General features: G+C 37.0%; 1 protein-coding gene across 1 annotated transcript in view; it reads right to left on the bottom strand.

The window, feature by feature from the left end:
• The window catches only part of HDAC9 (histone deacetylase 9), a gene marked incomplete at its 3' end in the record, with an annotated part of 936,726 nt that overhangs the window by 412,430 nt on the left and 508,953 nt on the right, over positions 1 to 15,343 (bottom strand). The window contains exons 8-9 of the mRNA XM_082846537.1: positions 11,482 to 11,597; positions 1,482 to 1,604 (exon numbers count right to left, since the gene is read on the bottom strand). Coding sequence (XP_082702663.1) covers positions 1,482 to 1,604; positions 11,482 to 11,597 — 239 coding nt within the window. The remainder of the gene's footprint in view (positions 1 to 1,481; positions 1,605 to 11,481; positions 11,598 to 15,343) is intronic.

Consider the following 15,343-nt stretch of genomic DNA (forward strand, 5'->3'; position numbering starts at 1 on the left):
GTTAGCTGGTAGGAGTGACTTAGAACATGCAAAAAAAAGAATAGGAAAAAAAAAGCCTATTCACGTGTCATAAGTTTATGTGCTAGCATTTGCTTATCATCAGAAGAGATAGGAAAAAACAGGAACAGAAGAAAATAATTTTTAGTAAGTGAAGATTTGAAAATATCATCCATAAATATGTATGTTTTATTTCATCCCTAATTTCTTTCTTCTTTTCACTGAGCCAACTGTTTACAAATGCTTCATGTGGAATTTCAGGGGCATAGCTGAATTCAGTGTTTTTAAGCCTGTCTTCTTTAATCTCCAAATATAAAACAACATCCAAATTTTGCTTTCTCCTCACTGGTATAAGATTACTATATCACATAAGATAACATTCTACTCTATTAAAAATACCAAATACAATAAGGTACCTCTTAGATTGGTTTTATAATATGTATTGAACACAATCATAAAATGTATCATTTAAAAATGTCACCTGTAGGTGTGCTTGTGCATAAACTAGTAGCATACCATAGATAGGGTTCATATTTTGAAAATAAATTAGTCACAAAATGGTCAACTCTTTATGATTTCTTAATGTTAGCATACTGTAAAAGATGTGAATTTGACAAGATGGACTCAGTGGAAGACCTGCATCTAAAAATTGGCAAAATTGGTGCCAAGGGTTGGAACAAATTTCTCTTTAAACCAAATGTATCATATGACCTCTGCATAAGTACAATTTAATTTACTAACTTTTCACAGATAAATTAGTCTAGGTAAAGTTTACAAATCTTTTACAATGACTGAAATTTACATTATTTTAGGGAATATGCATAAAATAATTATTGCTGTCTTCTGTTAGTAGGACAATTACCTCCAAAAGATCCTATTTCAGTTGTCAGGACTTTTAAAGTAATTGATTCACTTTGAATCTCCAGGCAAGAGTTTAATATTGTTCTTAGAGAGGTTTTCCAGATATGTATTCTTCAGTACCACAGAGTCAGTAACCTAAATTCTCAAAATAAAGTCATTCACAAAATAAATTCTTTAAACATACGCTGCTGCGCTTCAGACGCTGCACCTCTCAGCAATGGCCTGAGTTGAGGTTCAGGTCTGCTACTTGCTGGGTCGTGATCTTGGGCTTTTATGCATTCCAAGTCTCAGCTGCTTCTTCTGTAAAAATGTGTCCTGTAATCTCTGTTTCATAGGATGGTTGGGTGGAGCTACCAAAATAATATACCTGGAGAGTGCTTTCTTTTTTAAAAGCTATAAAGCATTATACAAATGTTAGTTATTATTTTTATATATTGTATGAACCAGCATGATTCTTTAATGTGAAATTAAACTGAACATCTTTGAACAACTCAGCAAACAGTGAAGGAGAAGTAGACTACCAAGTTTCCCTGAAGTCTAAATATACAAGAAAAGAACGAGAATTTCCCTATGAAAATATCCCTTGGGCTGGTTTAGGCTGTTGCATGGTAATAACGACTTACATTCAGCTGGGCTGGCACTGCTGGAAGTCCCAGGGTAATGTTGGGCAAAGAGGGAGAGGTATAAAGACTGAGCAGGTTCACGGAATCTTCATGAATTAGAATGCGTTGCTGTGAAACCATTTTCTGGTTAAAAAAAAAAAAAAAAAAGTGAAAGGGAACTCTCAAAATATTACACAATATCATATATTTTACTGTAACGTTCTCATTTCAGAAAACAGTTTTTATATTATCATAATCTGTCAAAACATTTAAATATTTTAATTAAGAACTTATAAGTATTTTATGACTTCTGTATCCAAAAATGTTATATGTAATAAATTAAAAATTTCTTCATCAGTTGTAACTATAAAATCTGAAGAGCAAGCTTCTATGTTCATGTAGAAAAAATTCATTTTTAAAATTCTACCTTTATGGAATATAATCAGTGTGTTTGTCATCAATTGGTAAAGTACAACAATCAAATTGAGTAATTCTTATGAGTACAGATTTTTGTATTAATGCATGAAGAATATGTATGTAACGTTGCTATAATCATTATCCTCATATGGATTAAACATCATTTTGCTGATGGGAAAACTCACACAAGAAAATCTTAAATATCACCATACAGGACTTCTATAACAATTAATTATATCTTTTTTAAAATATAAAATTTGTGAAAAGACAACTCTGTATGGTGTTTTTTAAATCATACATATTCAGAAACTAAAGTAAATGTTAAAATGTTGTGAGTTCCCTGGGCCACAACAGTCTTCACTTACACTGAAATACCCTGAAAATTTTGGCATCAGAGTCCTTTTTACAACAAATAAACCTTTTTTTTAATCCAATACTAAGAGTCATGTTTTCCCACATGTGGCCTAATATAGTTGCTTGAATTACATTTTCTGTTTAACTCTTGCTTCCCTCCCAGAACTCTTATACAATAAGAGTTACAAAGGTCTTATTAGACTAAGGAACTCTGGCCTGATATGGTCCCCAAGGGAACAACATCCCTGAAAAAGAATACTCCATGTAACAGTATGACACAGTGACTGCTTTCTTCCCAAACAAAAAGCATATGGGACTCCAATAATAGACCACCTCCAAGAGGGATATTGCACACACGGGCTTTGACTAAAGTAAATATAATAACTTGTCAAGTATGTTTGGGGGAGCGGTAGATTTTCCCCTGGACAAACCTGGGATATCAATTAACTGGGGAAAATATCATGTGCTAATACAATGCAACCTCAGAATGTCACTGAAGAGTGATGCGCCACCAAAACACAGGATGTTATTCCAAAACATCACCTCAATCATACGTTTGTTTGGAGATGAGTCGTAGCCTTAACATAAGAGCAGAAAGCTAAAGGTGGACTTTTCTCATTGCAACTTGAAATTCCAAACCAACTCAGAGTTTGTTTTTTTCTCAGAAGAACAAGCCAGATATTTGTACATGGAAAGCAAGAAGTATATTGAAATTTTTAACATTACATTGAGTATATATGAAACCCTTTACAAAATTAAAGTTGTCAAAAACCCATGAAGACTGTTGGAAAAGATTTTATCATCAGAATGTATGAGACTGCAATTTTATTTAAGGAGTATCAACAACAGCTGCATATTTGCTCTAATTTAAAAAGACAAGTTATTTTGCTTATACTGATATGTTTTTACCATGATTTTTAAATACAGAATATATACCTGAACAAGAACAAAAGAACGTTATGAGGAAGTAAAAAATATTTTAACTAGCTTATTGGCAGTAAGCAGCCATTTATAATAAAAGGATATTTCATCTGCTTCTCTGTATTTATGGAAGAGAAATAAATGTGGAAAAATAATTATTTTAAATCATGTACAATATTCATTCAAGGTTGTATCTTCTTCCCACAGCACGGAGACTTGACAGGCACTGTGGGAATGACACCAAAAGTTACCCCAACCTCACAAAAGAGGTTATCTTTGTTTTCCAGTCAGAACTTGGGCGATCTCCTCCTACCCCATCGTAGGAAGCAAACCTATACTAAAGTGAAAAAAAGGTTTCTTCTCAGGTGTAATAATTGCAGTAGCACACTGGCTGCTCACAGGGGCTTTGACAAAAGTGAAGGGACTTGGGAATGTTCTTACTATGGGACTTTAGGCCCCTGTAGCTTCAGAGCAAAATTGAGTGGTGCCATTTCCTAGGATAGCACTGACCATGTGCCAAGCCTTATGCCAGGGAGTTTTGGGACATTAACCTAATTCCTAGTTCCTAATTCCAGGCACTCTCCAGCAATCTTATGCTCTTGTTATGGATGAAGGAACTGAGTGATTTCCCTCATTCTGGTTCCCAGTGGGATCAGCAATAAAACTTTTAAACCGATCAAGGCTGGATGATTTGTTGTCAGGTACTGCTGCAGAAGCTACACACCACTCTGCAGCCATTACCGAAGGATAAGGGAACCATAAAAAAGTATGGAGAAGGAGGAAGCTTGAGAGAAAAACAGGAAGCACAATCAGGCCCTGGGGCTTATGGAAAAGAATAAAAGTGTACAACTGGGAGCCAGCTAGTCTGGCGTGAGAAGAAAGCAAAAGCCCTGGTGGCTTTATAGACGTGAGGATCTTCAAGTCATGGAGACAATTCCTGAGGAAGTAAGGAAAGTCCAAAGTCCCCCAAGTTGGGGGGTATAGTTGGTTCTTCCCACAGAGGCTAACTGGTATATATCATATCACGGAACTTCAGAGACTTGGACATAATTTATTTCCTTCAATTTACAGATAAGGAAATAAGCACAGCATTTACATAAACTTCCAATGGATAAAATCACAAATGACTTAGCCGAAATAATGTTTTTCTCAAATTATCTCCTTTAAATATAACTTTCCTCAATTTGACTTTTTTTTTTAAATTTATTTATTTGGTTTGCATTGGGTCTTAGTTGTGGCAGGTGGGCTGCTTAGTTGCAGCCCGCTGGCTCCTTAGTTGTGGCATGCGAACTCTTAGTTGTGGCATGCATGTGGGGTCTAGTTCCTGGACCAGGGATCGAACCCAGGTCCCCTGCATTGGGAGCATGGAGTCCTAACCACTGGGCCAGTAGGGAAGTCTCCTCAATTTGACTTCTTGATAGAAGCAGGCTACCTGTTCCAGGTTAATGTTTCTTAATAAGAAACCGGAGCTGTATGGTACACTGCAAAAAGGGTGCAGACACACTTGAAAGTCAGATGAACAGATGGTGAGAGGGACCATTTCACTGAGACAGTGAAGGATCCTGACCAGCATTCTTGCAAGGCTGGAAGGTTACCCCACCTTAGCACTGTGGTAAGCTTACAAGTATTTCCACACAAGGCCAGGACTTTTCCAGGAAGCAGTTTTGAAACCAATGCAGCCCTTAAATCAATGCTGTGCTAAGATGCCAATGTTTCATACCTTAGAACATGCGGAAGATGGTTTTAATCTAAAAATTTTTCAGAACCAGAAATGATTGCTGTAGTCAGATAAAATGGAAATATTAAATATATAATGGCTATTGCTTAACATTCACAAAACAATTAATTAATTACAATTAAGTTAGATTAATTGGGTGGGAGGGGTACAAAGATGCCCTAGGCCACGTAAGTTCACATGCTACTCGGGTGCACAGAAAAGTAGAGAACTAGCTCTAATGACCCGTCATAATTACTATCATTAGAGTATGGTCAAAACACTTCAATGGCACAGAGCAGGTTGTCGATTTTAAACTAGGCTTTGATGGGTAACTAGCATTTCACCAGAAAGAGCATGATGTTGGGAAGAGGGATATGACTGAGCCAGGTGTTGGGGCAGGGCAGGCCTATCCATATTTTAATAATGACCTTCAAATTTTAATTACTTTTCTCACCATCATGGTAACTGGAACCCTAAATTATGGATAATATTTGAAATTCAGGTGAATAAAATACACATAAACTGAAAATTACGTCTCTCAATAGAGCTATTTCTTTAGCCATTGACATCAAGAAGACCTTAGTTTCAATCAAAAGATTCAAATTCTCTTACGAAATGGACACTGGCAAAAATTAGAAAAATGGACAATATTAAATGTCACAGGGATTTAGGAAAGTAAAAACCATCACACATTACTGGTGAGACTGTGGACTGGTATAGCAATTCTGGTGACTATTTCAGCACTGCACACCATGACCCAGAGGTTCTCCTGCTGCTCAAGAAATTCTCATTTAGCTACAGAGTGATGAGTGTGGATATACACTAAAGCATTTTTTGGTGGTGGGTGAGAAGTGGAGGTCACTGGGGAATCCAACCGGAGAACAGGTAGGTAAAATGGAGGAGTACCCACCATGGATTATTACAGTGATTAAAAGCAATTAGGCATATGCATCCATTATGATGTGACTAGCTCTAAAAAGAGCTAGTCTTATTTTTATCACATGCTTAGTGATAAGAATAAGAAATGGAATGAGATTGATAACACCATGCCATTTAAATCCCCTAAAATTCATGAGTACAAAGCAAAAAATACATGTATGATGTAAGAATCCATGCAAACAAAAATACAGGAGAAAATGACTGCATATAGGGGCAAGGAAAATGCCTGTGGGGATAGAAGATACTGAGGAAGAAAGGAAGGAAGGAAGGGAGGGGGGAGGGAAGATGGGAGGGAGAATTCCTTTCTTGCTCTTAAGAAGACAAAGAAGTCAACAGATGACCCCTGACAGAATACTAACTATGTAATCACCCACTTTTTAAGAGGCTCATAGAAAAAGTGAATGTAGAATTTTCAAGTTACTGTACGCTCAAAATTATCTACACTATGCATGAGCATCAGAAACATTAGAGAAAGAATATAAGTACCTACCAGGTTTTGGTGAGCAGCAGTCTGGACTGGTGTAAAGGAGAGTGGTCTAAGCATCTTACACTTGAGCTCTACCACTCACTGGCTTATGACTCTGGGTAGCTGCCTACCTTCCCTGGACATCAGATCCTTCAGCCTAAGACTGGAGCACCTCTGACTAGATCTATCAGGAAATATCTGTTCTATCAGAGCGGCATCTAGGAAGACATGCTTGTAAGCCTCAATCTGTTTTGGCTTTAAAAGGTTCCAAATCCCCAAATCTAGATTATCTAAATAAAAAGAAGAACCACATTAAAAACAAACAAGTAAACAAAGAAATAAAACTCTTAATCATTTAATGTTTGCCTACGGCTTTCATGGTATTTTTCAGTATAGTATTTATTTTCCATTCTCCTTTCAGACAGCTGATAGAAAATTAAAATCTCCATGTGATGAATAAATTTTTTTAGGCAGTAAAAATCTCTAAGTTTTCATTTTTACTGGACACCCAAGAATGTGTTACTAAAATGGTTTGGAGGAAAAAAAAATTATCATTTGACAGGGCTTCCTTTGCATTTAAAAGTCACTGATGTTTTGTTAAAGGCCTTGGTTTACATTATTGATTCATGTTATTCCTAGTAAATGATTCTTGTGTCATAGCAACCTCCTTTCCCCTGGGGCGGGGGGAGGAGGGTCTTATTTGCAGCTATCTAAAACCATAGCTCTACACCCACACAGAAGGGAGCATAACATTTACAGCAAATGTCACAACAACTATTATGAAACAACAGGCAGATGAGTCATGTGAGATTGGGGCAAAACAAGTGACATTTCAGATGATTTTAGAGTACTTAACCTTATTATTAGAATCCATTTTTAAAATCGTTTGTATCTGCTGGAAAAAATTATTTAAAAAATAGCATAGCAGAGCCAGCCACTAATGTTCAACTAGAAATAAACCAGCGGCTTGGCTACTGTTAAAATAGCTATCAAATAAATCTACCAAATCTAAAATAATGGTGTTGATATTCATGGAAACATATTTGAACCCACAGGCCCACAGTATTAACAATAAAGTAACTAGATAGGTAAAGACATCTCTGACTGGAGTTGGAAATAGAAACTCCTGAGGTTTCAGCTCCCCAACCAAGTTTACAAATGAGTAAAGCAAGTAGCTCCAGGGATCCGAGTTCGGGACTGAGCATATGTAAGAAATTGAAGAAATGGAACAGAAGTGGCCAGAGCAGATGGAGGCTCAGTCTCACGTGAGATTTGCTGGCTTGGTGACAAACATACTAATGAGTTTTCCCTACCAGAAGTCAGTATTGATACCAACAACAAAAGATGAACTTGTTCTGCACTTCACAATTTAACACCTGCCTTCCAAGCACTGATTCCCCACCACAAAGCTGCTGGGGTAGTCATTACCACCTTTCACTAGATAAAGAATCTGAGGTTCAGGGCAAGTTCAGCAACTTAACCAATGATGACAAAGTAGTTGGTTTTGCAGCCAGGTTCCTTGGGAGCCTTCTGAATGGAACACCCATACATCTGAATGCAATGTGCGGTTTCCTCAGCCTGGACTTACGAGTAAACTCTCCCCTTACTTCTGTCTTAACCTTTATTTAAATTATGCAGAACACATGAATTATGAGAGAGAAAATTTTCTTTTTACCTAAGCCTCAAGATCAGCCTGAAATACAGCCTTACTTTCCTATTTCCTAAGCAGCAAAAAGGGAGTAGAATACCATTCGTTTACATGGGATCTGAAAGAATTAGGTGACATGCTTTTCTACTTCCCGGTCACAGAACAGAGAGTTGATTCAAATGTACACTGTTACACTATTTTAAGCAAAGATGGTAGAATAAGCCTATTTTATAAATGGTAAAGTATGCAACCAATTTGATTTTTGAAAGTGTAATGATGTAAATTTTTCATACCCCCAAATATTTCTGTTGATATGACATCACATGCTATTATTAATCTTAGATGTCTGTAAACATCATACTAAATTCAAAATGATTCATCCAAAATTGGCTGAAAAACATTGTTTTTTCCTCTTTTCTCTAGTTTAGGTGGAAATATTTGGTGTTACAAGACGAGGATATTAATTTGCTGACAGTTTCAGTCTGAATTCTGCTGTCTCCTTACCTCTCCAGTATGAATTATGCTACAGACCTCTGTAAATGCAATGCAGCAGAAAACCACATGTTAGCCATCAGGGCTGAATTTTTTGTTCTGGGCCACGGAGAGGCTACCCATCAGTGCATAAAGGTCTGCCCACCTGGCCTTTTGGATCATAGTTCAGACACACAATTAATTCATTATGAGGTAAGTCACTGCTTGCTTTTGAACTAGTCTTTCCAGCTTTGGAGGTGAACATCCTGTCACTGACCTGAAGAAATACCTCTACTCTTTCAAACTCCATTCAATCACATTTCCTTCTGTTTTTTTTTTTTTTTTTTTTTTTTTAAACTGGTGGGGGTGGAAGGAAAGAATATGTCAACAATTAGCTGAAAAGCTGGGGCATATAAACAGATAGTTGTGTTTAGGTATCAGCAAAAGGTTTTAGGAATATAAAACAGATTAAAATAGTAAAAGCAAATTCCTTTAATTTACAGTCTCCACTATATATATTTTGAAATTTAATGATAGGGTCACACAATCTGGGACACTCAATTTAATTTAACAGGTTTTAAAAAGCTTGAAGTAAAGACAAAATCTCACCTTTTCCCATTTATATCCAGTCTCATGAATATGTATTGCTTCGTTGTTTCTTAATGTCGTACTAAGTGCTATATGCATATGTTTGTATTTATAATGAAAGGTTATATGTATCTTCATCTTTAGTAACAAACCATGTCCCCCACTGCCTTCCTCCCCCTTGAGAGGTAACCACCATGCTAAATTCTGTGTTCATCACTCCCTCGCTTTTTTAAAATATACTTTTATTAATACGTTTTTCCGATCAAAATACTGTACTGCCTGTTTCTGAACTTACCAAAATACTATCAAGCTGTAAGTGGTCTTCCACACCTTTTTGTACTAACAATGCTTTTCTAAGAATCATAAATACTGTTTAATGAATGTGGTTTAGTGTGTTTTCATTTTCCAAGGATACAGAATTCATCCAGAACCTATTTAGAACCCAGATCTTTTAGTGTTTCTGCAATTGAAACTCATTCTTCAAACTGAGAGGAAATAGAAATCTAAAGTTTTTTAGAAATATTTGTGACCAAGTTGTTCTTTTCCTGGAAATTGATTAAAGGGTTGCAGAAAACTGACTGATACTGAGATATAACTGCACTAACAGAAATACAATGCCTGTAACCAATAGTCCAAGAATCCCACTTACATCTATGGCCATAAATACATGTGAAATATTTATCCCACCTGGTATCATGTTTTACAAAGAAAAATGAAGACGAGAAAGGGACAATAGGATGGTAAGAAACAAGAAATAGATGGAGGACAGGAAAAAATATAGCGGCCTGAATTGTATTCTTCACATAGCTGAAAGATGGTCATAAGCAACAGAGCATCTACCTAGTCTGCTCATTTTCCTTGGAAAATTGAGGGAAAATTTTGAAATCTAAAATGAATGTGTATTCCTCTAGAAAGAATTTACTTTTGCTTTTTCCAGATACCTAGGGAACTAAAAATCTGGGGCACTTTAAATTAAATTAACAGTTTGAGGTTATGAAAATTCGGGCTACAACTAGCTTCTGGTTACAACTTCTCCAGGAAAGACTCTGCCCCTGCTCTGGTCTACATCAAGACACCTCCGTGGGTGGGGATGAGGGACTCACCAATGTAGCACAGATATGGGTCTTTGGGTTTGAATGGTTTCCTGTTAGATTATCCTCTTTGGTCAGTACTGGGCTTTGCCTTCTCTCTCCCTTCGGAGTTATGTGAGGCTCTGAAAACCAAAACTCAAGTATACAAATGTCCTCAGAGAAGAAGTGACTTCACTGGCTCCAGTCCTTTCCTTATCAGGGACAACCTTCCCTTATATTTTGGCCAGATAATTTATAACTTATAAATAATTTATTATACATGTATGTGTGAATGTATGAAGTTACAGACACAGATGTTGGCATAATGTACAGAAGACATTTCTATCAGTCAAGCTAACCGTCCAAAATCAACCAGGTTGCCCCAGGAGACAGTGAAACGAGTTCCCTTTGAATAAAAAGTGCTCTGGTGGCAGTCTGATAATCACATATCAGGAGAGCTACACAGATGGTTCAGGAATCAGAGATTTGATCAGTCCCTTTCAGCCCCAAGGGATCATGACTCTATAAAACACAATGGAAGAAGCATGTCACAGTTATATATGAGAAGCTACTACACCAGCTTCCCCTGCATAGAGCAATGCATGGTAAGGAGGCATTATAATGACAGAAAAGAAATATTGAGAATTTCAGTTGATTGATGGTGACTCCAAAACAGCTGATTCCACAGGAGTGGCTGTTGCCTTTGCTTAGCCTACTACAGAAACTACATAGACAAATTCTTGCTGACTCACAAATTTACTTTCCTCTATTGTTGTATCACTGGTTTCAATAAATCATATGCCAAAAAACAAACGTTATTAAAGTTGACCGCATACAGTCAGAAAAAAAAATCATGTGTTATTTCAGACCAGTTTCCTTTAATCTTTCATTTTTCAAGGTCAGAGTTCACATATCATTTATCTTTATAGCCCCACTGCCAGGCAAAATGACTGGCACATAGTAGGTCCTTAATACATGTTTGCTTAGTGGAGCTCTGTGTTCCTCAATTATGATACTTCAACAATTTTCTCATTACTCTTCAGGTCCATTGGATAAAACACCTAACTTGTTTTGGGCAACTGTTCTTCTGAGAGGTTTGCATGATGTTGTTTTACTTACTGATGGGTCTATTCCCATCAGGATAACCAAGAACGATGCAGAAGGACTTCTGAGTTGCACAACTGCTGGGCAGTATATACTCAGCATCACCAAGAGTGGTTTCTTTGAGGATTATACTTCAGTATTTTCAAACCATGACTGTCATCCAAACTTTGTAAATCAGATTGAGTTTATTCAATCCCACACATTATAAACCTAACAGAAAAATAACTAAGAACGGGTGGCTTTAAACTTCAATTCAGAAATATCACTGCACTTTAGGGGGCTAATCGAGGATTAACTTTTAAAAGAACCAAAATAATGAGTCTTACCTCAGCCTGAGGAGTAGGGGGCAAAACCGAAGTCTCATTTTCAGTAACATTACCAGTTGGCCCATTGTTTGGTGAACTGGGACCAGACCCTGGAGAACTGCTACTGACTGAGGATTCTGAAAAACATTGTGAAGTACGAATACACTCATGAAAAACATACAAAGATGAACTGCAGTTATACTCTAAGTAATATACAGAAGCGAACATTGTTTCTCTTCCCCTACGTGAATGACTAAATAAAAAGAACTGTGAAAAATTTTGGAACATTTCTGAATTTCCATACCACGTTTCTTCCTTTGCTTTCACTGCTAAAAATACAACATAGTATTCATTAATTTTAGAGAAGTAGAGATATCCAGTTAGAGAGGATTGTAGAAGCTTTCGATTGGGGGAAAAAAAAAAGAATGTAATCTCCTCTTACTTGCTCTTGTGCTACCATAAATAATAACAGTAATAGAGATAATGGACTTGCATAATTCATAAAAACATGCCATCAACAAATGAGGCCCGGAGTCATTCCTGTTGTGTGTGGAAAGATTGCTTATATGCTATGTTATAAATGGCTCTTTATTTAATTTACTAAGGCTGTACCTTATTACAGCACATCTTAGTCAAAGCTGTATGAAGAAAATACAACATAAGATAAAATCTCAATATTGTATTGATGGCCTTGTACAACATTGGCTAACCTTAGCTCTACCCAACTTATTTTCCAGAAGATGATAAGTTGCCTAAATTTAATATGTTCAATTTTAAACATCAATATAACAAGAAACTCATTTAAGCAAGAGTTGGATAACAACAATATAGATCATCTCTATCATCTTCAGATATAAAATTCACACACATTTCAAGTTACAAAGGAAGCAATGCACTTACTAAAATATCTAATTAATGAAATAGAAACTTTCAGTTCCTAGAAATATAGCTAAGAGAGGCCATCTTATCAAGCCTTGGCAAATTATCTGTTGAGCTCTAATCAATCCCCTATCACCTTCCATAGTTCATTCATTTGAACATTTTTCTAGGTGCCTCATCCTTATACCTTGTCTACTCAGCTCTGCACAGATGATCTTGGCCTCACACTTCTCAGAGACTGACAACTTCTGACATGATTTCTATCAGTGACTTTTCTTTCTACCTCATGATTTTGTCATCCACACTCTCCTTGCCCGTGTCAAAGTGAAAGCATTTCTCTTCTGCTCCCCGCTCCAATGCGGGCACAATCACCCTCACCCATGACCCAGTCCCCTTAACACTTGCTTTAGAATTCTGCTCCAGCAATTATTTTGAATCTTCAGGTCCTCCTTTTCCACTGGAATTGTCCCTCTAGTCTGAAAGCATGCTAATAACTTGTGAGAAGTAGTGTGCTTGTTCTTTGAGACCAGGCAATCTAGCTTGCTCACTGTGGACTGCAATTGTTCTCTTGAACACCCCGAAATTTGAAGGCTTTTGACAAAACAGTTCTCATTCTCCTCATCCTTTCTACAAGAAGATTCTCCACTTCCATGTTTGTTTTTCCATCTCTCTGGCTGTTCCTCCTTGGACCAATTTCTAAATGTAGATATTCACCGAAGTTTGTAGCCTTATCCTATTTCTCTTTCCCTTGTCAAAATCACTCAAAATTATGACATCATACTATCATTTTTACGCAGAATACTCCCATAAAACTTTTATTTCTTGTCTTTCCTTCTCATGATTTCTAGCCTGAATCTCTTTGGAATACTGGACATTTTTCATCTCTCTTTTTTTTTTTTTTTTTTTTTGCAGTACGCGTTGCAGAGCACAGGCTCCGGATGCGCAGGCTCAGAGGCCATGGCTCACGGGCCCAGCCGTTCCGCGGCATGTGGGATCTTCCCAGACTGGGACACGAACCCGTGTCCCCTGCATCGGCAGGCAGACTCCCAACCACTGCGCCACCAGGGAAGCCCCTTTCATCTCTTTTTATATGTGTATCAAACTCAGTGTATTTCAATATTAAATGTGCTCTGCTTACCTCTGTTTATCACTACCCTTACAGTCATTCTCATTCCCTTCCCTACTCCAAATCTAATCAATTACTAGATTATTTAGTTTTGTTCTTTACATCATTTCTCATCTACTTCTGACTACAATGATTTCAGCTTAATCCCTCAGCCCTCATTATTCTCTCATGGACTATAGCAAAAGTCTCCTGTATTTCTAAGTTGCTACAGCAGTTAGTCTCTCCAAACTTTCCTTAAACTGTTGCCAGATGGATCATAGCAAGACAACTTTCACTATGTTCCTCTGCTCCAAAATGGAGCCTAACATTATTTCCTAATATTGCCCTTTCTGAACTCTGCACTCAGTCAAATTTAAATCCCCTATTCTCCGTATGTGCTGCTTTCCCATTTCATGCTTTTTTTATCCTCCTTTTCCTCCACCTACTTCATTGAAGGTCCAATCCCACCTCTATGCTCAAAGCCTGGCTCACATACCATCTGTCACCCATGAATGGAAGCTCCCAATTTTCAGGCTATAGTTGCTTGCCCTCCCTTGGAACACCTATTACTTTCAACTTTCTATTATAAATATTTCTCTACTCAGAAGTGCAGTACCAATGGAAAGAATGTGAGACTGGTGGCAGAATTCTGATCCTGCCACCTACCGACTGTGGGATTTCATCAAGTCAATGATATAAAATTCTTAAATACATATTGCTCACTACCTTTCGGTCTATATATCTTGCTTACATTTGATTAGTCTATTTTTATATTTGCCTCTTTCTTGTTTACTTTTCTTTTAACAAAGAAGATGCACAATAAAAAAAATACTTCAAGAGCTTCCTTCCCCTGGACTCCTAACTCTTGTCTTTCCTGTATGACTACACACTGACTTCTCATTAAAGTCCCATTTCTGTATCCTGTCTTTAAAAGAACAAAAATAAAAATGAAAACTATTTTTAAACATTCTGTCTTGTCAATTTAAAATTACGTTATTTATATTATTTTATGTGATACTTACACAGAAGTATTTCCTTATGTAGAAATCACTATGATAGGCGCTAGAATTCAAGACAACAAATACTACAACAGGATTCTACAGCATCACGCTGGATAGGGTCTGGGAGGGGAGGCAGCAACTGATTTTCTGGGAACACTGACAAAAATCTCTGAGAAGAAATAATATCACAACTGGGGCTTGAATAAGAGCAGCTCATGAAACGGGGTCAGTGGAGAAGAGAAGAGTGGAGGAAAAAACGTTGCAGGCACAGGGATGTTAGAATTTTAAATTAACATGGCTTTGGGGGTGGGGAGGGGCGGAAAACTCTTGGCTTTGAAAAAGAGGAAGATGATAAGTGGTTCCCATGTCAATTACTGGGAAGAGAGAGGTGGCATGGGTTTGGAAAAAGCAAACACTTGAACCTATGAAACAAGGAAGAGAGAGGTAGAGGTGAAAAAAGAAAAGCAGTGGGAATTCAACTGCTATGATGCTATGGTGGTCTCTGACTCGATAGCAAAAATAATTAGTATTAAGATCCAAACAGAGCTCATCCTAATTACATGAAAGCTGGCAAAGAAAGGGAAAGGAGTACAGGTAAAGAAAGCTGTGTGTCCAGTAGTTCAGATCCTCCAAAGATATTTAGAATAACTGTAACATACCAGTTAAAAATATCTACCAAAGCCTCCATGGGTCCTAGCTTATTGATCAGAAATGTGTGTCTAATAAATGTACAAGTCTCTTCAAATACATGTTTTTTTCCTCAGTTGAAGAGGGGAGTTATTATATCCCAAAATTAGAAAGAGAAAATTATGATATTTCACAAGTAAAGAAATCTTAGTAGAACTCTAGCAAATCATAACCCTTACAAATGAGAATTAATTGTTACTCAAATAAGCAC

The sequence above is a fragment of the Leucopleurus acutus genome (genome assembly GCF_964270905.1).
Source record: "Leucopleurus acutus genome assembly, chromosome: 9".
NCBI classification, from domain to species: domain Eukaryota; kingdom Metazoa; phylum Chordata; class Mammalia; order Artiodactyla; family Delphinidae; genus Leucopleurus; species Leucopleurus acutus.